The sequence below is a fragment of the Lepus europaeus genome, chromosome 1, assembly GCF_033115175.1.
Source record: "Lepus europaeus isolate LE1 chromosome 1, mLepTim1.pri, whole genome shotgun sequence".
NCBI classification, from domain to species: domain Eukaryota; kingdom Metazoa; phylum Chordata; class Mammalia; order Lagomorpha; family Leporidae; genus Lepus; species Lepus europaeus.
In genome coordinates, this window is record NC_084827.1 from 42,552,606 (window position 1) to 42,577,765 (window position 25,160).

The window sequence follows — 25,160 nt, forward strand, 5'->3', positions numbered from 1 at the left end:
TTCATGTAAAAATCTGGCTCGGTTTAAAGCAATAAAAATTTCAAGAAAACAAAACTAAGAGGAGAGGATCAAACTATCTGTCCAAATAGACTATTCAGCACCATATTATGCCAAGTATATGTGACTGACTTGCCTCTGAATCTTCACAGGAAAGCATAGAATAACATTTTAAAAACACAAATTAATTCTAAATTTCAAAATGTATAGAAGGATCCAGAGTCCACATATTTTAAAACATATTTATTTGAGAAAACAAAGTTCATTCCCATCTGCTGTTTTACTCCCCAAATACCCAAAAAGCCAAGGGGCCGAAGCTGGGAGTCAGGAACTCAACCCAGGACTCCCAAATTGAGTATCAGGGACCCAGCCACCTGAGTCATACCTGCTGTTTCCCAGGGTGTGCATTACCAGTGAGGCAGGTGTCCCAAATAGTGTCTCAACCATTAAGCCAAACACCTGCCCCCAAAGTTGTTTTTTTTTTTTTTTTTTACTTTGCACTTCTTGGTAGGCAGATCATACTAATGAAACATATAAGTAGTGAACTGTACTTTTAATTTCTGGTAGACATAAATTCTACCTGCCCATAGTTTATCCTCAGCTCATTCACCTTTCCTGCCTGTGTCTAAAGTCCAGGAAGAGCTGGAGGGGAAGAGGAACTGAAACCCAGTGCTTCTCCTTTCTCTGCTCTCCCGTGGAGACGGGCTGTAACAATGTCTTCAGACTTAAAAGGGAAAGACACTGCCTTTCAGTTCTGTGTGCCATTAAGTTCTTTTTTTTTTTTTTTTTGACAGGCAGAGTGGACAGTGAGAGAGAGAGGGAGACAGAGAGAAAGGTCTTCCTTTTTGCCGCTGGTTCACCCTCCAATGGCCGCTGCACCGCACTGATCGGAAGGCAGGAGCCAGGTGCTTCTCCTGGTCTCCCATGCGGGTGCAGGGCCCAAGCACTTGGGCCATCCTCCACTGCACTCCCTGGCCACAGCAGAGAGCTGGCCTGGAAGAGGGGCAACCGGGACAGAACCCGGTGCCCCAACCGGGACTAGAACCCGGTGTGCCGGCGCCGCAAGACGGAGGATTAGCTTGTTGAGCCACGGCGCCGGCCGCCATTAAGTTCTACAAATGGGCACTTCCACCTGCAGGCTGCGGTGGATCCCACAAGAGTGCTAAACAAAGAAGCCAAGCAAGATCAAAGCAGTTTCGGCTCTCTTGAATTGTCTGAACTGTCAGTTTGTGTCATGAAACAAACAATGTATTCTCAAACCAATAAAGCTTTGTTTACATACCAAAGTGGTTAACATCAGATTGAGGAGTAAGAGATAGTCTATCACCCTTAAAGACTTAAGGTCCATCATGTCTCTTGTTAGCAGCCTAAAAGTATTTTGAGAAGAACTGCACTTTCTGAAGCAGACATGGCTGTGTCGAGGTGGAGCAGGGGAGGCGTTCACCATGGCACTCCCAACACACACAACTAAGAGTTTGGTGACCCTAAAGTAAGCCTTAATACGTTCCTCTGCTGGCACAAGTCAGCTTTTGGTTGCTAGTTTTTAAAAACATTTTCAGTTTGAAATCATTTCCAAGATTTCACAATTTTAAAGATGACGAGATTAAAATAAAATGTCAAACTTAGAATAATTACAAAACAAAGGTAAAAAGATTGTGGTTATCAACCTTAGTATTTATTGAAAGGTGGAAGACAAGAAAAATACCTCTTGAAACTCCAAAAACAAATATCGCACCTTTGCTAAGTGTAAATTTTGAGTTTTGCTTTACATGACAATAAACCTATTCAAAAAATAATTGAATGCTATTTTACCAAAAATGGTGCTAATTTATTATTTACAAAAATCTTCTTACCTGCCATAAGTATTTGGGGAAAAAACTGCTCTATGCTTAGGAAAACTATTAAAATACCTTAAAGACTTAACCTAAGAAATAAAATAATCTTTACTACCCTCCACACGCCCAACCCTCCAGAAAGTTATCGGATGAATGAAAAATGAAAATATGTAGAAAGAGTATTCCAACAAACTTACACACAGAGGAACACACACATGCACACACACATGCAGTGTTAATAATGTTGAATGAACCTAATCTTTATTTAAAGTCAACAGCCTTGATAACAAGGAAGATAATGAATATGGCTTTAGTAAAGTTCGCAACTAAATATCAGAAATACTGAATCTTTTTGCTAGCTAACCAGCTAACCTGAGTAAGGAATATATATATTACTTAGATATCTACAAGGGTCTAAACAAAATTAGGGGGAGAAAGCACTGTATTAGACACCACAGAGGTATCTTAGTTTTTAAAAGGTTTGTATATCCATTTAATAATTTGCTTAACAATTATTCTATATAGTTTATGACCATATAGAAACTATATCTTAAGTGCTTTATTTAGCTGGTCCAAGAAATCAGAAACAAAAGCAAAAACCTTATATTCAGATAAAGAACTGGAATGTACTAACTAGGAAGCCATTAATATAATGCAATATTAAAATAGAATTTATAACAAAGGTAGTCAACAAGTTCTCAGAGTCCATCTGATGAAAATTTGTAAATTATAACCCGTAAGACAAGGAACATAAGCATTATTCAAGGCTGTTTCTTGAAATCTTAAGCCCAAGATTTATACTCCACCTCCACAGAGATGTATGCATTTTACAAAACAATTTTTCAAATTACGGATATCTGACTCTAGCCTATGCAGGAAACTAGATCTGTTTTATATATGCCTTCCTTGAAGTTAAAAGTTTAAGGCTCGTATATTTTGGAGGGACACTCTAAAGACATTTTCTTATAGTATGACCTCAGTGCACCTATGTATATGCTACTGGAAAACAAAACAACAAAACCCAAATACACACCCTATTAAATGTGTCACCCTTCAACTAAAAAAAAAAAAAAAAAAAAAAAAAATTTTAACATCCCTTCCTATTTCTCAGTACTGGTTTATTAAGAACTTTTGTCTCCCAACAAGTTAGGTGCAAATCCATAAATTTAACTTAGAAGATTAAATAGGTGGGAAACAGGATGAGACAAGTGACATTAAAACAGAACCCCTATTTACATTATCATCATTTGTGCCCTCCTTATCCCATGAGACTTCCTATGTTGCAAACATACTGATTTCCTAGAAACCATCAAGACTTCCTAAGATATTTGCCTATTTTTTTTTTTTTTAATAAAACTGAGAGCCAGAACTGCAGTTAATTTTTGTTCTGGTGAAATGCTTATTTCTAAATGGCTTCTCTCTAGCCAGAAACGATGAGCAGTTTTGATCAAGGGTACCACAAGTGAGGCCAGGACAGAAACCACTGAAACACACACAATAGTAGCCCCAAAGGAAAAACAAAGAGCCCTAGTTAAAAGTCACTCACTGAAGTATGGGCCCAGAATAATGCCAAAAATAAAATAAAACACATTTGCAGTGAGCAGAGCTCCTTTTATCAATGCATACATCAGAGGCTCTTGTCTGACTTTCCTAACAGTAGTGGAAGCAGTCTGAGAGTGCTTAAGCCCAGCATCAAAGAGATTGGTTTTACTCATCTATACACACTGTCTTGTTTCCTACTGCAGTGTACTTTAGAGCTTCTTTTGAAAAAGGAAGTTTTACGAGTTGTCTGCCTTGCTAAGGTGGACAGGAGATCCTGAGAACAATGAGGTAACACAGTATTCTGTTATATCTTGTATATACGGCAGTTGAGTCATTGTCATTGCCCTTATGTCATGATTTTGTGTCTGCCGTATTTTTTTTCCCATTGTGGAAGAAAAATGTAAAAGGATTGTAACTGATTACAATTAAACTTTCTGCAGCTAATCATCTTACTTAGCTACCACTTAGTACAACACAGATGCTTATTAGTAAGAAAATTTTCTAAACTTACCATTCCATATAGAACAAAGGAAATTTCCACTAGGGATATGTAATCTGGCCACATGGTTAGATAGAAGGGTTAGGTATCATTAATATACCTTGTTTACCCCAACTTTCTAAAACCGTTTCTATTAACTAAACTGTTTTCTTAATGTTGCATATAAATATTTAAAAATGTATTCCAGGGAATAGGGCTAAGAAGTGTCACATATTCATCTTATCAGCAACATAAGAAATTACGCAAAATAATATACATATATACATTCCCATACATACATACACACATATATGCTTTCATAACTGAATCTTGGTTCTTTTAAAATGCTTGCACAGTGTGAGAATTTAAATATTTACTAGATTTGGAGGCTTACATTTACACTTCATTACCACTCTAAATGGATATATTAGCAGAGAAACATAATACATCAAACAAATGATTTAAATGAATTGTCAATTTGTCTTTGCAGACCCAACAGAAAACATATTTATTATTATGAACCTTTATTGAATGGCTCACACCGTATAAATCACACTAAAAAACTTTTTAAAGCTATTTACACTACAGTGCTGACACATTAAAATGAAAAAAAAAATTGGTATAAATAAGCTCTATGGAAAAGCCTTAAGTTGTCAAAAAAGAATTCTGGCTCATATTACAAAATATATATGTTAATGTCAGCTCTATTCTAAAACTTGTAATTCCAACTCAAATGATTTTTTAAAGACTCTTTTATATTTAAACCTGCAATGTTTACAGTGCAACTGGCCCTAAGTGCTTCATACTTCACAGTTATGGACAGGCACTGAGGAATGTTACAAAGCTACATAAACTATATTTTGTAACAGATGTGGGAGCAAGTCCTTAGCTTGCTTTCAGAATTCATGAATCTTTATTACATTATTAATTAAAAAAACACAATTCTGTATGTACAAACTTAGCACAAAATGTCATCATCTTTTCCATCTTGATTTGAATGTGCTGAACTAGGTTGCCTTGTATCTATTAGATTTATGAGGCTTCCAGGGCACAATTCTTCCTTTGATTCTTTGTTGCTGTTTTCAAATTTAGAATCTACATCAATTTTAAATTCTGTAAATTGAACATGATCCAATTTTCCTTTAACATTCTTGCCATCCATATTATTCGATGCTCTAGTCTTTTCAGAAATATTAACATTCCCAGGTTCCTCCTTGATTCTTACAGATGCAATGGGTTCGTGTTTAATCTGCTGTAATTCATATTTAGAATGAAGTTTGTCTGAAAAAACAGAATCCACAGAGGTTTTGCTCCCAGCACAACGTGTGCTGTCAGGGTGAGGTCCAAGGACTGATGATGTGCAGTCTGGGGAAGTGCCTGTTTCATGAGTAGTTGTGTTCTGAGAAGTGTCCTCCTCTGAGTGATATAATTTGAGCCGAACATGCCAGGCTAAACTGCATACAGCTGAAACTGTCTTGAACTGATGAACAACATTCCTTGGAATAAAATAAATGTCATTATCATACAGCTGAATCCTGGCATATCGAATGCCTTCCCTCCTCAGTTGATTAAGTTTTGCATCATCAACCCACTGGACACACTGAAAAAAACAAGGAATATAAGTAAGACTTTATTCCACAATTAAAACCAAACTAAAGACAGTAATTGTTTTACATGTACCTGGGACAGAGGAGGTTCATGTAAATCTAACTGCATTCGTTGAACTACTTCTAAGAAATCTTCAGCATGAAAACAAATTACATCTTTGGTTATTCGGGGTTGATCGGGCCTAAGAAATAAAATGAGATCATGGAGAATCTGGCATTAATGTTTCACTCTATTTAGTCCTTATTAAATTCAAGCAAAAGTAGTTTAAAATCAATACCAAAGTAATGTCTTACAAATAAATTATAACTGGAAAACTACTTTACATATTTAAACAGCTAAAACCAAGATTTTCAACCTGAACACCAATTAAAAATAACTCACTTTACTTTATCATAGCTATTTGTCACAGGATTTTGAAAACCTAAAATTATTTGAGTCAGTAAATTATGCAAACCAAAAAGGCAGGTGTTTTGTTTTAAAGTTAAAGTCAACATTTGTAGAATTAAGTTAGTTCTAAAGTTCAAAGTACTATAGCAAGATTATAAATCAAGGATGTCATATAGGAAAGATGTCAGGTACAGAAAGACAAATCACACATGTTCTCAGTTACATATATATCAAAGCTTAAAAAAACAGTAGAGGATAGAATAGTGATTACTAGAGGGAGTACCTTCTAATGTTATATAAAGGACAGCAGGGTAACCATGGTAACATATGGCAGTATTTAACTATATATCTCAAAGCAGTTGGTGAGGAAGATTTTGAATGTTCTCAACATTCTTTTATCTTCATGTTACAGAGAAAATGAAATTACATTTCTCTCAACACAAATGACTTGTACTAGATTTTAACAATTTAAAATCTTTAGTGTAATTATATAACTAGGACATCCCAATACAGGGAAATAAATGAAGCTTTTTTCTCATAATAAGTTACGAAGAAACTTTCCTAGAAAAAGTTTAGAAGCCTAGGAAGCTTTTCATTAAAACAGCCGTAGGTATATATACCACTCTCCACAGTGTACAGCCTTCAGCACTCCAACAGCAGCTGTCGTCTGTCGCTCAAAACCTTGTCCTATGTGATCTGCATGAGCTCTTGTCCTGTCTTCAAAGAGCATCTCACGAGGCTCACTAGTTCGAGGTAGGTACTGAAGGTTTTTTATTTCATTGGTCGTTCTGTTTAAAAAAGAGTAAGCTACACTTGTATATTGACACTTCAACAACATCAGATATTCAATAATCACATATTCAGACAAAAAGGATTTAAAATCACCTGCTCTGCCATAAAGTACTTGCTTTAGGTGAAAAGGTGAAAGTACAGTAAGATATTTCTTAAGGCATTTCGAGTTTTTTTTTTTTTTAAATGAACAAGAACAAAAAACACACATATAGTCCATTCTTTGTCCTCATATGCCCCTCACAAAAGTGACAATTATGAGGAAATACACGTATATGTGGTAATTTACAGGTAGATGGTGTGATTTACCCAGGTTTCCCTACACAGGGCAAACCCTCATCTGTTGTTCTGCTTTCCACTGTTTCAGTTACCTGTGGGCCTAAGAAATTAAATGGAAAATTATAGAAACAAACAATTTATTAAGTTTTAAATTGCACGTCAAACTGAGTAGCATGATGAAATCTCGTACCATCCCACTCCATTCCACTCTGGACCTGAATCATGCTTTGTCCAATGTATCAACATGCTCCCCACCCATTAGTCACTTAGTAGCCATCTCCACTATCAAAATACCTGTTAGAGTATCACAGGGCTTCTGTTCAAGTAACCATTATTTTATTTAATGATAGCCCCAAAGCTCATGAATAGTGCTATTGGTAATTTAGATATGCCAAAGAGAAGCCATAAATGTATTCTTTATATAAAAAGGCAAAATTAAAGTAAGATTTTGATAGCGAGAGAAGAAACTGCATTCATATAACTTTTATTATAGTATATTGTTAAAACTGTTCTGTTTTATTAGTTGCTAGTATCTTAAATAGCTAAGTTATATTAAATTTTATCATACATATGTATGGACAGGAAAAGAAGCACACACAGGATTATTACTATCCACAATTTCAAGCATCCACTGGGGTAAAAGGACACTACTATCTCCAGAATCTTTGCCCAAAGTCTGGGTCTATTTATGCCTGCACTCAGATCAGGTGGCTTAACACAAGAGAGAGGAGAGGACTTTAAAAAGTTCATGGAAAAACATAATTAAAATATAAGTTTATTTTAATGACAAAAGAATTTTGAAACCATGCACAGTTGCTTTACAATATGCATTTTCCATGATCTTTATGTAGTAACCTCACATCTGGAACAGATAACTTTTTTTTTTTTTTTTAAAGATTTATCTATTTGAAAGAGTTACAGAGAGAGGTAGAGACAGAGAGAGAGGTCTTTCCATCTACTGGTTCACTCCCCAGATGGCTGCCAACAGCTGGAGCTGTGCCGATCGGAAGCCAGGAGCCAGGTGCTTCTTCTGGGCCTCCCACGCAGTACAGGAGCCCAAGGACTTGGGTCATCTTCTACTGCTTTCCCAGGCCATAGCAGAGAGCTGGATCAGAAGAGGAGCAGCTGGGACTAGAACCAGTGCCCACATGGATGATGGTGCCTCAGACCAGAGCTTTAACCCGCTGCACCACAGCGCCAGCCCTAGAACAGATAACTTTTTAAAATGTAATTATGACTGGCTGGCACCGCGGCTCACTTGGCTAACCCTCCGCCTGCGGCGCCAGTACCCCAAGTTCTAGTCCTGGTTGCTCCTCTTCCAGTCCAGCTCTCTGCTATGGCCCAAGTGCTTGGGTCCTGCACCCCCATGGGAGACCAAGAGGAAGCACCCAGCTCCTGGCTTCGGATTGGCACAGCGCGCCGGCTGTCACGGCCATTTGGGGGGTGAACCAATGGAAGGAAGACCTTTCTCTCTGTCTCTCTCTCTCTCTCACTCACTGACTAACTCTGCCTGTCAAAAAAATAAATGTAATTACTCCTTATTTATAGAAGACATATTGTGGGGCCGGCGCTGTGGCACAGTGGATTAATCTTCCACCTGTGGTGCCAGCATCCAATATGGGTGCCGGTTCTAGTCCTGGATGCTCCTCTTCCCATCCAGCTATCTGCTATAGCCTGGGAAAGCAGTAGAAGATGGCCCAAGTCCTTGAGCCCCCGCACTCATGTGGAAGACGTAGAAGAAGCTCCTGGCTTCAGATGGTGCCAGCTTTGGCTGTTGTGACCATTTGAGGAGTGAACCAGCGGATGAAAAACCTTTCTCTCTGGCTCTCCCTCTCACTGTCTTTAACTCTACCTCTTAAATAAATAAGTAAAATACTTTAAAAAAAAAAAAAAAGACACATTGTAGGTACTATATGCCAAATGCTACTAGGTAGTGGCAAATGAGATCCCCTTACAGAAGCTACTGCTGCTAACACAGCACTACTCATTGCAAAAACCGCCGATTTTGCTGCAGAAGGGGAAAGAGATGAGATGAACTTGTGGCTGAGAGTCATCATCTTATTTATGTCCCTCTATGGTTTTTCTGTTGCTTCCAGGGACAGCTCTGAATTACCCTCATAATTTTTTCCTCTTCCCCTAGTCTCTTTTCCTAGGGACCATTCTGATTTCCTGTTTTTAATGTCTACTACTTACTGCTCTCTGTATACCCCTGCATTACAGTTTTACTACATATACAAACATATATGATACTGTTTTTGTTGCTTCATGTTCTATGTGTGTCAGGAAACTATATAATATTGTTACTTCCTGTGAAAAACTACAAGGCCTTCAAAAGCCCATAAATTTGTGTCATAAACCACATTCTAATGAATTAAAATATATACAGACTTAGCACAGTGCCAGGCACAGTGTTATCATTGGTGGGTTTATAGTATGATGTAAAATCATCACAAATATTATGGTTATAAACCCTGAGGTACATGGAAGTTCCTCAGGGGGCTAATGAACCCCCTTTAAACTATCTCTGAAAGTTTGTGTACATCTGCATTGTTCTGCGGCTGGCGCCGTGGCTCAACAGGCTAACCCTCCGCCTTGCGGCACCGGCACACCGGGTTCTAGTCCCGGTTGGGGCACCGGATTCTATCCCGGTTGCCCCTCTTCCAGGCCAGCTCTCTGCTATGGCCCGGGAAGGCAGTGGAGGATGGCCCAAGTCCTTGGGCCCTGCACCTGCATGGAAGACCAGGAGAAGCACCTGGCTCCTGGCTTCGGATCAGCTCAATGCGCCGGCCACAGCGGCCATTGGAAGGTGAACCAACGGCAAAAAGGAAGACCTTTCTCTCTATCTCTCTCTCTCTCTCTCTATCCACTCTGCCTGTCAAAAAAAAAAAAAAAAAACTGCATTGTTCTGAGAAGAAACTTTAAGACTGGTCCCCCCAAAAAAGCTAAGAACCACTGAGAACCATGTCAATTTTACTATTTACTAACAATTTACAAATCAATTTGTAAAATTTCATTCATCCAATAGTTTAGTACGTATCAAACACTGTTCAGATGCTATAGTCACATAGGAATACGGCATCAGAAACCTCTGCCATCAGGCAACCTACAGTTTACTCAATAATATTCTTTAATTAATAATCAGAGGCCAGCACTGCTGTAGTAGGCTAAGCCTCCACCTGCTGTGCCGGCATCCCATATGGGTGCTGGTTCGTGTCCCAGCTGCTCCTCTTCCAATCCAGCTCTCTGCTTATGGCCTGGGAAAGCAGTGGAAGATGGCCAAGTGCAGGCCCCTGCATCCAAGTGGGAGCCAAGCTCCTGGCTCTTGCCTTCAGATTGGCTCAGCTCCAGCCATTGTGGCATATGGGGAGTGAACCAGCAGATGGAAGACCTTTCTGTTTCTCCCTTTCTCTGTCTGTAACTCTATTTCTCAAGTAAATAAATAAAGTCTTTATCAAAAAAAAAAAAAAGGGGGGGGGGGCCTGTGCAATGGTATAGTAGGTTAAACCTCCACCTTCAGAACCAGAATCCCATGTGAGTGCCAGCTCGAGTCCCAGCTGCTCCACTTCCAATCCAGTTCCCTGCTTATATCCTTGGGAGAGCACCAGAAGATGGCCCAAATGCATGGGCCCCTGCACCAATGTGGGAGACCCAGAGGAAGCTCCTGGCTCCTGACTTCAGCTCGGCCCAGCTCCAGCTGTTGCAACCATTTTAAGAGTAAGCCAACAGATGGAAGATTTCTCTCTTCTCTAACTCTGCCCTTAAAATAAATAAATCTTTTTTTTTTTAATTGTCAAAAAAGTAATCGCTAGACCCAGTAAAACCATTTTAGTTCTGGTATCTCCCTCTGCATCACTCCCTCCATTCCTACTGATATTAACCTAGTGCACATTATTCTACACCTTATTCAGTTTATATCTTTACACATGGCATTTTTTTCATAAAAATAGAAGCATACTAGATACATTATTCCACATTTTGCTCTTTTTCAAGTGTCATGGATATTCTTCCAGATGAAAAGTCATTAAAAATTCTATTTTTTAACTATTTAATGATTTTTTAAAAGATTTATTTATTTATTCAAAAGGCAGAGTTACAGGGAGAGAAGGAGAGACAGAGAGAGAGATATCTTCTAGCCACTGGTTCACTCCTCAGATGGCTGCAACAACCAGGGCTGGACCAGGTCAAAGCCAGGAGTCAGCAACTCCATCTGGGTCTCCCATATGGGTACAGGGACCCAAGGACCTGAGCCATCTTCTGCTCTTTTCCCAGGCACATTAGCAGGGAACTAGATTAGAAGTGGTGCAGCAGGGACTTGAACCAGCAACCCACACTGGATGCCAGCATATACAAAATGGGATTGAGTGGTCTAGCCTGCATCCCCTATCAGACAGCCTGGGTTCAATTTCTGGCTCCACTCCTGTTTCCAGCTTCCTGGGCAGTGGGTGATGGCTGAAGTACCTGGGTCCCTTCCATCACCATGGGAAATCCAGCTTGAATTCCAAACTCATGGCTTCCGCTGCCCTAACCCCAGCTGTTGTGAGCATTTGGGGACTGACCAGTAAATAAGAAATCTCCATCTATCTATGTATTTTTAAAATGAATTTTAAAATTTTATAAGTGTATCATATATTCAACCATTCCCCTGCTGATTGGGCATTCAAGTCATGTTTATGGTTTTCTCTCACTGCAAACAATGCTACAATTAACATTTTTACATGCTTACCTTTAGTGTTTTTATGCCTTGGGTAAAATTCCCAAAACTAAGCCTGCTAGATTGAAGAATTATAATGTTGCAAGTTTTATAAAAGGCTATTGCCATATTTTTTTCACAAAATTACTACAGCAACTCTCTTTTCTGTCAACAATATAAACAGCCTTACCAGCCTGAAACAGTCTCTAATTTACTTCTATGAGGCAGGAGCTCTGCTTTGTTTTCATTCAGATAGACTGCCAATTCTGCTAGCATTATTCACTTGGACAAATCTTCCTCCCTCCACCCCCAACACTCATATATGAAGCTCCCAGTACTCAGATCTATTTCTGCAGTGTATCCTGTTCCAATGATCTACGTTTTATAGTAATTTAATACCTAATAATATAAGCATCCCTTCCTTATCTTCTGTTCCAGTTTTCTTTTTTATAAACATTCTTTTTAATACAACAGTTTACTGAAATCTAACAACGACAAAGTGAAATTGTTCTTACTATTTGTATTATACAGATAAAGCTTCCTTATAAACTTTAAAATCATTTTAACTGGTGCTAGAAGTGTGAATCTAATTGTTTCAGTCATTTTACATCTTTGATAAAATGCCTTTTCTTAACACAGGTTTTGAATACTTCCTGTTACATTTATTTCAAAATAGTTTGTCTCTGGTATTTTTTCCACTTCTAATTATAACTTGTCATTTGCCTGTTTCTTGTGTCTTATTTATATTTAGTGTTTTATAACAAATATCAGCATGTATAGGTATTTTTAAATTTATACTCCAATTACACTTTAAACTTTTCCTTCCCCCAATTTTAAATGCACACACACACACACACACCCTCGGACATACCTTTTCCTTTTGAAAGGTGACTTTGGCATATCAGCCACAGGGATCATTTGTTCTCCTGGACGTACCCACATGATGGGCCCATCATCACTATCTTTTCGACTCTCTAGTTTTAGACTAGACAGTGTCCCCCATGGCAGTGTACACTAGAGACAAATAATTATTTAGAAATCAATTATTCTCAAAGTATACCTTCAAATTTGCTTCCCTCATACTTTTATATACAACTTTATCCTTAAGCATTTGAAATATATATCAATATATATTCATGTACTTTTGTGTCAAAAATTGTATTTCAAACATACTAAGAGGATAATTATGCTCTTCCCTCATCATTCTCTCCCCTCACCCTCACTTGTTACTCTTTCTTCTGCCAGACCTAAGGATCACAAGATGCTAGTAATTTGATGACAAAATCAAGTGCTCTCCATGAGAATCTATAAAAATGAACAATCAAATTTGAATTTTAAGAAAGATACTTTGATTGATGACAACTGTAACCTAACAAAACTAAAAAGAGAACCAAAATTTACTTCTGTTTAGTAGTTTCTTAAAGAGACTGTTAGTCTATAAACCACAGATTATTTCAAGAGACAGCGGGGTGGGTGAGGGGCACTGTGGCGCAGCAGGCTAAAGCTCCTGTCTGCAGTGCCAGCATGCCATATGGGCACCAGTTCAAGTCCCGGCTGCTCCACTTCCAATCCAGCTCTCTGCTATGGCCTAGAAAAGCAGTAGAAGGTGGCCCAAAACCTTGGTCCCCCGGCACCCACGTTGGAGACCTGGAAGAAGATCCTGGTTCCTTGCTTTGATCTGGCCCAGTTCCAGCCACTGAAGCCATTTAGGGAGTAAGCCAGCAGAAGGAAGACCTCTCTTGCTCTGCCTCTGCCTCTCTGTAACTCTGCATTTCAAATAAATAAATAAATCTTTAAAAAAAAAAAAAAAAAGATAGTGGGAGGGAGAAGGATTGTGAGAAAGTGAGGAAGGACTGTCAAATTTCTCTAGAAACAATGGATTTTTTAGCTTACTTGCTTTGAAAATTAAATTTGGAAAAACCAAATAATATTGATTTTTTTCAAAATATTCAATAATGAATGAAACTAATGATGTAACTAGTTGGGAGAAATTGCAGAAAATGAAAAAAAAAGAGATGTTCAACAAATTATGTGGTATTTTAGATACAATAACCTTGTCACATTCTGCTGCTCACTTGAACCCCAAATTTTAATGTGGGTTCCCACTGACCTTTGAATTAGCAATTAAATAATTAACTAATTACACAGCTCAATGATTTCTCAGTGGGACAGTCCCAGCAACCCACAGTAAAAAATATTTCCAGGAATACAGAAGCTGCTTTTTTAATAAAAAAGAAAGGGAACGTAGCTAGCTAAAACTCAGAGTTTAAAGGAGTACTAAGCTATATGGTCAAAATACCTTGTATGATGAATGAGGAAACAGAAGCCCAGAGAGTGCTTGCTAATCAAGCCAGCGACAGCGGAGGCAGGAATGCAGACGTGCCTTTTCCCAGGCCAGTTTGCCACAATGCCAATGACCACTCCTCTGCCCTAAACATTTTAATTTAGTAGGCATCTTTCCTATGCTTAAATCCTTTAGCGCACAGTTTATGAAGAGCTCACAAACACATGAAAACTGATTTCCCACAGTGGCAACAGGTAAGGGTTGTCTTCTGGTCTGCCACTTAACTTTTGCCATTACAATCAGGACCTGTCACATGTCCACACTTCTCGAGAATTAATTATCTCCTTTCCTTTGATTCAAATAAAACCAAAATCTTTCTAATTCTGAAACAGCTGTTCATTTGGATCACTTGTTAGATTAGAATAATACCCACAATTTCAATTGCTGGGATTCTTTCCTTACTTTTAAAAACGGTGAATCTTCCAACATGTCAAGGAACTCAGGGAAGTAGTCTCCCACTTCTTCATCAACGGCTCCCACCAAGCTGATTTGTCGCATTGGGCCAGCTCTGTAAGTACCATGAGAATATGTTCTCTTCACCTAAAGAATAGAAATTCAATTGTGAGTTATATACACAGTAATACTTGCTGTCACTGTGTAATAACAACAGTCTTCAGAATATCAGAACGCTTCTACGAGACAAGCAAAACAAGACAACTATGTGACCTTCAGAAATCCACTCTTAAGCATTTATTTCCTTAATCAGAATGTTTTACCTAAGATTGCTGAAAACTTAAAATTATGTTTTAAGTGCTTGCAAATGAGTGGCATTCAAATAGCTACCATAAAGCAACCTGTACCTCAAGATTCATTAATACCTAAATTTTCACAAGTTCTTTTAAATCCTGACAAAGAAACCTATGTGTTTTCAGATACTAACACTACTAAACAAGTTGAGTCTTATTTTAAGGAAAAAAACTTATTTTCATAAACTTTAAGCAAAATTCTAATTATCCTTTTCCTCTGGATTAGCCTTTATGGTCAATAAATTTAGGAGACAAATTTGTCCCACATTGCCCAGGATTATCCCAGTTTTAAAACAGTCTTATCTGCTAGGTTAACCTAGATAGTCAACCAGTCATCACATCATGGAAATTTATAGCCCAACTCACATATCTCCAGAAATATGACAATAAAAATTCAATTGGAATAGAATTTAAGACATAAATTTTATTTTTAGCTTAATCAAAAAAGGCAGTATAATACTGACATGTGAATTCCTTAATAAGCTTATTTAGCAGAATTCCAAGAATTCCTAAGTTTTCATGAATTGTCAAACATTCACTTCTCAGCATCTCAAACCATTCTTTAAGCCCCAGGTTACAAGATTGGGGATCTGTACCCCATTAACTCCTGGTCTCATCATTTTCCTGTCTCCTATAAGTTCCTACCACCTCCTATATGGAAAGCTGGAGTTAAAACCTGACTCTACAGTAGTTTTCTAGATATTTAGATGCACTAACAGAACCACCACAAGAAAATCAGGCATCAATATACACTTTTGTAAGGCAATCTAACAAAGCTAAGGTTTTTGATCTGAACTGTATCAAATTCACCACAATATAACATGTCAATTCTGTTAAGAAAAAGAAACTGAATTTGTGGGCTGTTTTACATGTACAAATGATCATATTTGAGAAAGCACATGGATATTATGAAAGAGAAAGCAAACAATACTTAAAATACAAATTTTCCAAGTGTTTTGAAATATGTCATTTGGCTACTAAAAGTCAAACTAGGGAGATTCTAGTTCCACATCGTACACGTCAACTTCCTGTGTGTAAGTTTCTTTGTCTGGCTTATATCAGATATTTCATCTAAATCACTAGACTAGTTCTAACAAAGCCAAAATCATATAACTCCTAGCCATCAAGCTGGTTCATTCTCCCATATCACACTATTAACAAAGACCAACTAAATCATGTGGGCAGTTTATCATGATGCAGAGGGAGTGGCATTAGGAGAGGAATAAATAAAATGAAACCCATGTCTAAATTAGTACAAACTTAAACATTAAAAAATTTTAACATTAGGGGCCCATGTTGTAGCACAGCAGGTAAAGCTGCCACCTACAATGCCAGCATCCCAGTTGGGCACCAGTTCAACCCCAGTTGTTCCACTTCTGATCCAGCTCCCTGCTATTGCGCCTGGGAAAGCAGTGGAGGATGGCCCAAGTGTCTGGGCCCTTGAAACCCACGTGGGAGACTGGAAGAAGCTCCTGCACCTCCTGGCTTCAGTCTGGCCCAGCCCTGGTTGTTGCAGGTATATGGGAGGTGAACTCGCTGATGAAAGCACCCTCTCTCTCTTCTCTCCCCCTCTCTCAACTGTGCCTTTCAAATAAATAAAATAAATCCTAAAAAGAAAAAAAAAAAAACAAAAAAACTTTAACATTACAAACTGAATAAATTAGAACCTTGATTTTTTTCCCCCCTCATCCTAAGTCTAGTTTGGGGCTGCTGATTTTGATGATTTTTTTGTTAAAGCATGATCCTATTAGAATCCATAAACAGTTCAAAGGATTTTTGGGGAAACGCTGAATTTTAAAAATAATCCAGATTTTACTAGTATTATAGTATCAAATATTCTAATTGAAACTTTATGGTTAGTTCTCCCCACCTCCTGGCATAATTCATACAAGTAGATTAAGGACATAATTTACTATTACTAAAAGTAAAGGGGCCGGCGCTGTGGTGAAGTGAGTGAAGCTGCAGCCTGTAGTACCGGCATCCTATATGGGCACTAGTTCAAGTTCCAGTTACTGCACATCCAATCCAGCTCTCTGCTATGGCCTGGAAAAGTAGTAGAAAATGGTCCAAGACCTTGGGCCCCTGTACCCACGTGGGAGACCTGGAAGAAGCTCCTGGCTCCTGGCTCCAGTCTGGCCCAGCTCCAGCCATTGCAGCCATTTGAGGAGTGAGCCAGCAGATAGAAGACTTTTCTCTCTCTGCCTCTGTCTCTTTGTAACTCTTTCAAATAAATAAATAAATCTTAAAAAAAAAAAAAAAGTAAAGTCTCTCTTCCTTTTAACCAAAATTTGTTCTAAGTACAAAATAAATCCAATTTGCCCACTATTAAAACCAAAGTTAGGGGCTGGTGTTGTGGCATAGCACCTTAAACCACAGTCTGCAATGCTGGCATTCTTTATGGGTACCAGTTACTGTTGCAGCTGCTCCACTTCTGATTTAGCTCCCTGATAATGTGCCTGGGAAAGCAGCAGAAGATGGCCCAAATACTTGTACCCTTATATCCATGTGGGAAATCTGTATGAAACTACTGGCTTCAGCTGGTCCTAGCCCCAGCCACTGCAACCATTTGGGAGAATGATCCAGCAGCTGGAAGATATATATATCTCTCTCTCTCCCTCTCCCTCTCCCTCTCCCCTTCCTCTTTCCCTCTCCCCTTCCTCTCTCCCTCTCAAATAAATTTTTTTTAAAAGGTAAATTATATTAGGAAATGATCTTACAAAAAACTGTATTCTCAGCCATCATGTTTTAAAAAAACAATGATTTTTCAAAACATTTATTCTGCAAATATTAACCACAATTCCATGATAACCAATTGGATACAATCAAATGCATTTATATTTAAAATCAAATTTTAGGGGCCGGCGCTGTGGTGCAGCGGGTTAACACCCTGGCCTACAGTGCCGGCATCCCATATGGGTGCTGGTTTGAGTTCCGGCTGCTCCTCTTTCGATCCAGCTCTCTGCTATGGCCTAGGAAAGCAGTAGAAGATGGCCCAAGTCCTTGGGGCACTGCACCCACATGGGAGACCCGGAGGAGGCTCCTGGCTCCTGGCTTCGGATTGGCGCAGCTCCAGCTGTTGCGGCCATCTGGGGAGTGAATTATCAGCTGGAGGACCTCTCTCTCTCTCTTTCTGCCTCTTCTCTCTGTGTAACTCTGACTTTAAAATAAATAAATAGATCTTAAAAAAATAAAAATAAATTAAATTAAAATTTAAATTAAAATCAAAATCTGGATTTGTAAAAGTGATTTGAGGCCAGTGCCGCGGCTCAATAGGCTAATCCTCTGCCTTTGGCGCCGGCACCCCGGGTTCTAGTCCCAGTTGCCCCTCTTCCAGGCCAGTTCTCTGCTGTGGCCCGGGAAGGCAGGGGAGGATGGCCCAAGTGCTTGGGCCCTGCACCCACATGGGAGACCAGGAGAAGCACCTGGCTCCTGGCTTTGGATCAGCACAGTGCACCAGCCTCAGCGCGCCGGCTGCAGCGGCCATTGGAGGGTGAACCAACAGTAAAGAAAGACCTTTCTCTCTGTCTCTCTCTCTCTCACTCTCCACTCTGCCTGTAAAACAAAAACAAAAACAAAACAAAAAAAAAAGAAAAAGAAAAAAAGTGATTTGAATTATAAAATATACTATACCTTTTAATTATATACAATTTTTGTTTAGTAACTCAATCTCAAATCCATACAAAATCGACTGATATTCTTTACTTCAATGTTTTAAACATGGCAAATTTCAAATAACAAAGTATTCATATTTAAAAAGTATATAGCTCCTGATGAAATATATGAAATGAACTTATACTGTTAACACAAAAAATCCACAATCCTTTCACAAAAATGTTAATATTTCTTGATTTTGGTGATACTTGCTTTATTAAAATATTATATAGCAAATAGTTGTAATTTTCCTATTATATAGAATAAAATTAAATCTATAATATCATAAGAACATTAGCCCTAAATTCTCTAAAAATCACATATATGGGCGGGCACTATGGCCGTAGCAGGTAAAGCCGCTGCCTGCGGTGCCAACAATTCCATACAGGTACCGGTTCTAGTCCCGGCTGCTCCTCTTCCGGTCCAGCTCTCTGCTATGGCCTGGGAAAGCAGTAGAAGATGGCCTAAATGCTTGGTCCCCTGCACCAACATGGGAGACCCTGAAGAAGCTCCAGGCTCCTGGCTTCGGATCGGCCAAGCTCTAGCCGTTGAGGCCAGTTGGGAAATGAACCAGCGATGGAAGACCTCTCTCTCTTTCTCTCTCTACCTCTATACTCTTCCTTTCAAATAAATAAAGAAGTTTTCAAAAACTGCTAAAAAAAAAAATCACATACATACAGCATTTCTGACTGAAGAATCCAAGGGAACAGGGAAGAGAAAAGCGGGCGGGGGCAAGGAGGAATATCATTTTATTCTTAGAATTATGTCTACAAACTGTACTGAATCTGTTAAAAACTAATTAAAAATTAAAAAAAAACAAACACTGTCAGTGGGGTCAGGGAGAGGGTACAGGTAGAATCTCTAAACAGTCCAAATAACTGCCACAAAACCATGATTCATAAAAAGTCTCTTCTTACATACATGCTCCTACATTAGGCACAGTTAGAACTAACCTCTTCAGAAGAGAAGGGGGGAAGGCGAGAGGCAAACACAACTTCAGGTATCCTGTAGGGAATCAGTATTGTAATATCATAATGACAAACCAGGACTAAAAAGAGTTAAATTACGTTGTACATATTTGGTAAGAGCTGTATACCTTTATTAAAATCTTGATACTTAAAGTTGTATGCTCCCATTGTCTATAAAAAAATCACTTATCTGGAAAACCTCGCATTCTCATGACACTGGATGTGAGATTACTGTGCTCTACTCACTTTCAGTAAAGTTAATACATTCTCCAAAACCATCAGTTTCCTGATTCTGTTCAAAAAACTAACCTGAGGGGGCCGGCGCTGTGGCGTAGCAGGTAAAGCCGCCGCCTGCAGTGCTGGCATCCCATATGGGCGCCGGTTCAAGTTCCGGCTGCTCCACTTCTGATCCAGCTCTCTGCTATGGCCTGGGAAAAGAGAAGATAGCCCAAATGCTTGGGACCCTGTACCCACATGGGAAGAAGAACCTCCTGTCTCCTGGCTCCTGGCTTCAGATTGGCACAGCTCCAGCCACTGCAGCCAATTGGGAAGTGAACCAAAGGATGGAAGACTTTTCTTTCTCTCTGTCTCTCCTTCTCTCTCTGTGTAACTCCGACTTTCAAATAAATAAGTAAATCTTAAAAAACAATTAAAAATTAACCAGAAAGAAATCAAAACTTGTCACTGCTTTAAAATATATATTTGTTTTCTAAAAAAGAAAAACACTGGGGCCAGCACTGTGCCACAGCGGGTAAAGCTGCCGCCTGCAGTGCCAGCATCCCATATGGGCACCGGTTCAAATCCCAGCTGCTCTTCTTCCAGTGCAGCCCTCTGCTATGGCCTGGGAAAGCAATAGAGAATGGTCCAAGTGCTTGGGCCCCTGAACCAACATGGGAGACCTGGAAGAAGCTCTTGGCTTCAGATTGGCACAGCTCCAGCCGTTGCGGCCAATTGGAGAGTGAATCAGTGGATGAAATGCCTCTCTCTCTCTCTCTGCCTCTCCTTCTTTCTGTGTAACTCTGACTTTCAAATAAATAAATCTTTTTAAAGAAATACAGTGAATTACAAAGACTATACTCAGATATATGGGTCATCTTAATTTATGTATACTTGTAGATCTCTCAAAAGGAACGCAATAAAGATAGGCAGGATACTTAAATGCGTATTTTTGCCAGAGTTTATCTGTAACATTGTCTTTTACAGTATTTTTAATCTAAATTTCCTCCCATGACCATCGTGCCTGTACTTTTACTTTTCCCTTTGTATGTTCTCTATAAATGTTATAAAGGGAAAGAAGAACAGGAAATAGATTTCTTGTACTTAACTTCAATAATGGGCAATAGGCCGGCGCCGCGGCTCACTAGGCTAATCCTCCGCCTTGCGGCGCCGGCACACCGGGTTCTAGTCCCGGTCGGGGCACCGATCCTGTCCCGGTTGCCCCTCTTCCAGGCCAGCTCTCTGCTGTGGCCCGGGAGTGCAGTGGAGGATGGCCCAAGTGCTTGGGTCCTGCACCCCATGAGAGACCAGGAGAAGCACCTGGCTCCTGCCATCGATCAGCGCGGTGCGCTGGCCGCAGCGCGCCTACCACGGCAGCCATTGGAGGGTGAACCAACGGCAAAGGAAGACCTTTCTCTCTGTCTCTCTCTCTCACTGTCCACTCTGCCTGTCAAAATAAAATAAAATAAAATAAAATAAAATGGGCAATAAAAAAATTTCAGAAGCTATTATCAGCAAAAAATGAACTATGTTAAACTAAAATTCCATTCATTAATCATATAAAAAGTAATCTTAAATTTAAAAAAAAAACCTGTGATTCTGAGGTCTACTTCCAATATTTAAAAAATAGTAGCCTTTCTAACATTAATACATTCTAACATTAATACATTCTCCAAAATAAATCCAAAAGACTTAATATTGTTTTTTTAATTATAAAAACTGCTGCAACAAAGGAAAAAGCAAAAAGAGTAAGAATAAGTAATTTTTAAAACCAAGAAGAATAACACACTTCAATTTGCTGTTTCTGAAAATGTGTTCCTTAAAAGAGATTCTATAGTCCAACAAGTTTGGAAAACACTTCTTGTTTGGGAGGACCATCACACATACTAGCTATTAAAGTTTCCTTGAAGCCTCAGAACAAATCAATTTATTTGGTCTAGCATTATATAAACTATTTTGACTTCAAAACCAGGTTTTTTGTAGTTGTTTTGGTATCTCTATCAACATTCCATGATATTAAAAGTTCCTTAGAACACTTAAATAAATAATACACAATAATTACAGAATATATATATATATATATATATATAGTTGTATCAGCATCAATTTGAAGAAAATACACAGATAATTATTACAGCCAAAAATTGAGGGGAAGGCAGATGAGACTGTAAGTTCAATTATGCTGTTTTTGTTTTTGTTATTGTTCTGTTTTGAAAGGGGAGAGCAGAGAGAGAGGAATCCCCTATTTTTAAAAGCAACTCCTCATCACATTGCTAAGGCAATCTAAACATCTCAAGTGAGTGAGCCACAAGGGGGAGCTATTTCCCATCACATCCAGCATACACCTTCAACTCAAAATAGGTACTGACATTTATTCAGTGTATTCCAAAAATATGCATGTAACTTCAAACAAAATAATAATGAAAGTAGGAGTATTATTACCCATTATTAAAATTAATACATTAAAGGGGAATAAAGCTCCTTTCTCAGAGCATATGGTGCCTACCATGGTAATACTTTGTAGAGTACATAAGTATTTGAGGAGGATGGGCTAGGAACAATTATTCAAAATGGAAATTCAGGACAAAGACAAGCAATGTTTCAGGAATGGTACATCAAACTGTGTTATATACCTACAAACTAATACAGTGAACGACCCTAGAATGAATTCAGCAAATCAGATTAGATCATATTTATTAATAGCTTCATTATCAAAAGAGTAGACATTCAATCATCAATTAATATGTTGACATAAGTTTCCGAAGAAACAACTTAGAACCAGAATAAAATAAAAGTAGAGTTTGGAATTGGGGGGCCAGCGCTGTAGCACAGTGGGTTAAGCTACCATCTGCAACACTGGCATCCCATATGGGTACCAGTTTGAGTCCTGGATGCTCCACTTCCGAATCTGCTTCCTGCTAATGTGCCTGGGAAATCAGCAGAAAACAGACCAACTACTTGGGCCCTGGCACCCAAATAGGAGACCCAGATGAAGCTCCTGACCTTGCCCAGGGCTTGTGGCCATTTGAGGAGTGAACCAGCAGATAGAAAATCTCTGTCTCTCCTCTCTCTGTAATTCTTTCAAATAAATAATTAAATCTTTTTTAAAAAATAAGAGTTTGGAATTGAAGGAACAATAAAACAACTGTTCTGATTTTCATAATCTCTCACTATTCTTAGGATTAAGAGTGCACACTGTTTAAATATGAAGTGACAATAAAGAAATCTCATTCATTTCCTGACAGATGAAACTCCTCTTTTACTTGCCTTTCTACATCCCTACCATCTAGGACAGAAAGTAATACTAATGTGATTAATATTATCACTGTAAAGATCACAGAATCAGCCACACAATTTGTCATCTTTTCATTTCCACAGAACTTAGGACAAATTGTTTTGGTTGCTCTGGTTTTATAGAAGGGAAATGGAAATGGAAATGAGACGGGCAGGGAAGGGAATCCAGTATCACTGGGATGCAAACTCAACACAGACTTGGTGTGGGGTTCCACACGTCATTGGTAGCCTGGCCCATGAAGCTGCCCAATCTAGGGGATGCTGTTCACATCATCACTGTGAATTATTACAGCACAAAACACACAGCAGCCGAGCTGGTGGCAGTCACTCTTTGGGTCTGATTTAAAATTTAACATATGAGGACCTGTCTTGAAAATTCAAATTTAATGGATTATTTACATTATAAGCTTCACTTTTTCTACAGTTTTTAATATTAAAATACAGGAAAACAAAATACATATTTCAACAACATTATATATGTAATTTTACTCATTAAAGAACAATGCTAATTAATTACAAAGATCCCTATTACCATTATTAATTTCTTTAATGATGCTAAATGTATTTTCCTAACTAAGATTACATAAGAAGAATAAAGGGTGGATTCTCACCATTCTTCTGTACCAACTTCATTCTACTTTCTCTTCTCATGTTTCTATATTTTTTTGAATACTTCTTTATTGGACTTAATTTTTTTATCTGGATCAAGGATTTTTCAGCATAGAAAAGGTAAAAAGGACAGTTCTTAATTTAAAAATTTTACAATATGAATTTTTTTTCTACTGTTCTGCTTCCTTCTGCTCCACAGAAGCATTACCATGTCATGACTAGAGCAGGTTTTACTAAACTTAACCCACTGAACTTGGTAGTGAATGAGAAGTCATCACGACAGCAAGCTTTACTCCTGAGCAACCCCTAGAACATTCATTTGAGTTCATTGCCTACAACTTGCTTTTGTTATGGTTGTTATGGTGAAACTCTATTTTAATACTGCTACCTCAGTGCCCGTGCCCAGCAACCAACCAGGCAGACACTCCTGAGTCTGGTGAGGAGAACAGGCAGGAGGCTGGGTGTCTGTGATGGTGGGAGGCTGTGTGCCAGGACTCGAAATCACTGAGGCTGCATGGGAGGATTCAGAGTGTGGCTGGGACACTGAGCAGTCACTGTGGGAGCCTCCAAACAATCAGGGCTCCCAGGTTACCTGCTGAGACATTGCTGGGGAATCTGAACTTATGCTGAGGACTGCACAGATCCCTCATGTGGTCCTTGTGGCAGAGCGGACAAATAATACACTCACTGGGGGAACACCCAGGCACTGGTCTCCTTTGAGGAGAAGAGCTGAGTATGCCAAGAGACAAGAAGAAATCTCCCCTCTGATGAAAATAAAAATTTCACATACCAAACATGTCACCTCAGAGAAGTCCTTCACTCTGGAGCACTAAACAGATCTCCCTGGTCACTCACACCACATGACTCTAGGTATTCACTGAAAGCAGACACTCCACTAATCCAATCAGACATAGTCCAAAGATAAAAGCTGCCACAGTGAAAAATCAAAGAAGAAAACCAACGCGCATCCCCACAGATGCCGAATAACAAACACACTAATCCAAGAAATAAGAACAAGACAATGTGACACCCCCAAAAGAACACAACACCTCAAAACTAGATTGTGAAGATGATGAGATTGAAGAAATGCCAGAAATGGAATTAAAAAAAAAAAAAATCACAGGATTACTTAGAAGTAATCAGAGGCAAACATATGAACTAATGAAATCCATACATAACATAAAAGAAAATTTCTTCCATGAAATTGAGATCTTAAAGAGAAATCAAAATGAAATCATGGAAATGAAGAATTCAATAGAACAAATAAAAAATACAGTGGAGAGCCTTAACAACAGAATCACTAAGGCAGAAGAAAGAATATCTAACTTAGAAGACAAAGCACAGGAAATTATACAGTCAGACCACACACAAGAAGAAGAAATTAGAAAACTGAAGAACACTTGGGAATCTACAAGATACTATCAAACGACCCAATATACAGGTTCTAGGAGTTCCTGAAGCATGAAAGAGGCCTTTTCAGTGAAATAACAGAAAATTTCCCCAATTTGGAAAAAGAAAGGGGCATCCAAGTAAAGGAAGCACACAGAACTCCTAATAGACATGACCAGAAAAGATCTTCACCACAACACATTGTATTCAAACTCTCCACAGTAAAATATAAAGAAAAGATTCTAAATGTGACAAGAGAAACACCTGATTACTTTCAGAGGATCTCCATTTAGACTAACAGCGTACTTCTCATCAGAAACCCTACAGGCTAGGAGAGA

At 38.8% G+C, this 25,160-nt stretch overlaps 1 protein-coding gene across 1 annotated transcript in view; it reads right to left on the reverse strand.

Annotated features, from left to right (window-relative positions):
• Nucleotides 1-1,658: 1,658 nt before the first annotated feature.
• The window catches only part of RSBN1L (round spermatid basic protein 1 like), a 79,425-nt gene continuing 55,923 nt past the window's right edge, over nucleotides 1,659-25,160 (reverse strand). The window contains exons 4-8 of the mRNA XM_062195499.1: nucleotides 14,352-14,489; nucleotides 12,477-12,619; nucleotides 6,468-6,635; nucleotides 5,533-5,641; nucleotides 1,659-5,452 (exon numbers count right to left, since the gene is read on the reverse strand). Coding sequence (XP_062051483.1) covers nucleotides 4,811-5,452; nucleotides 5,533-5,641; nucleotides 6,468-6,635; nucleotides 12,477-12,619; nucleotides 14,352-14,489 — 1,200 coding nt within the window. The 3' untranslated portion in view covers nucleotides 1,659-4,810. The remainder of the gene's footprint in view (nucleotides 5,453-5,532; nucleotides 5,642-6,467; nucleotides 6,636-12,476; nucleotides 12,620-14,351; nucleotides 14,490-25,160) is intronic.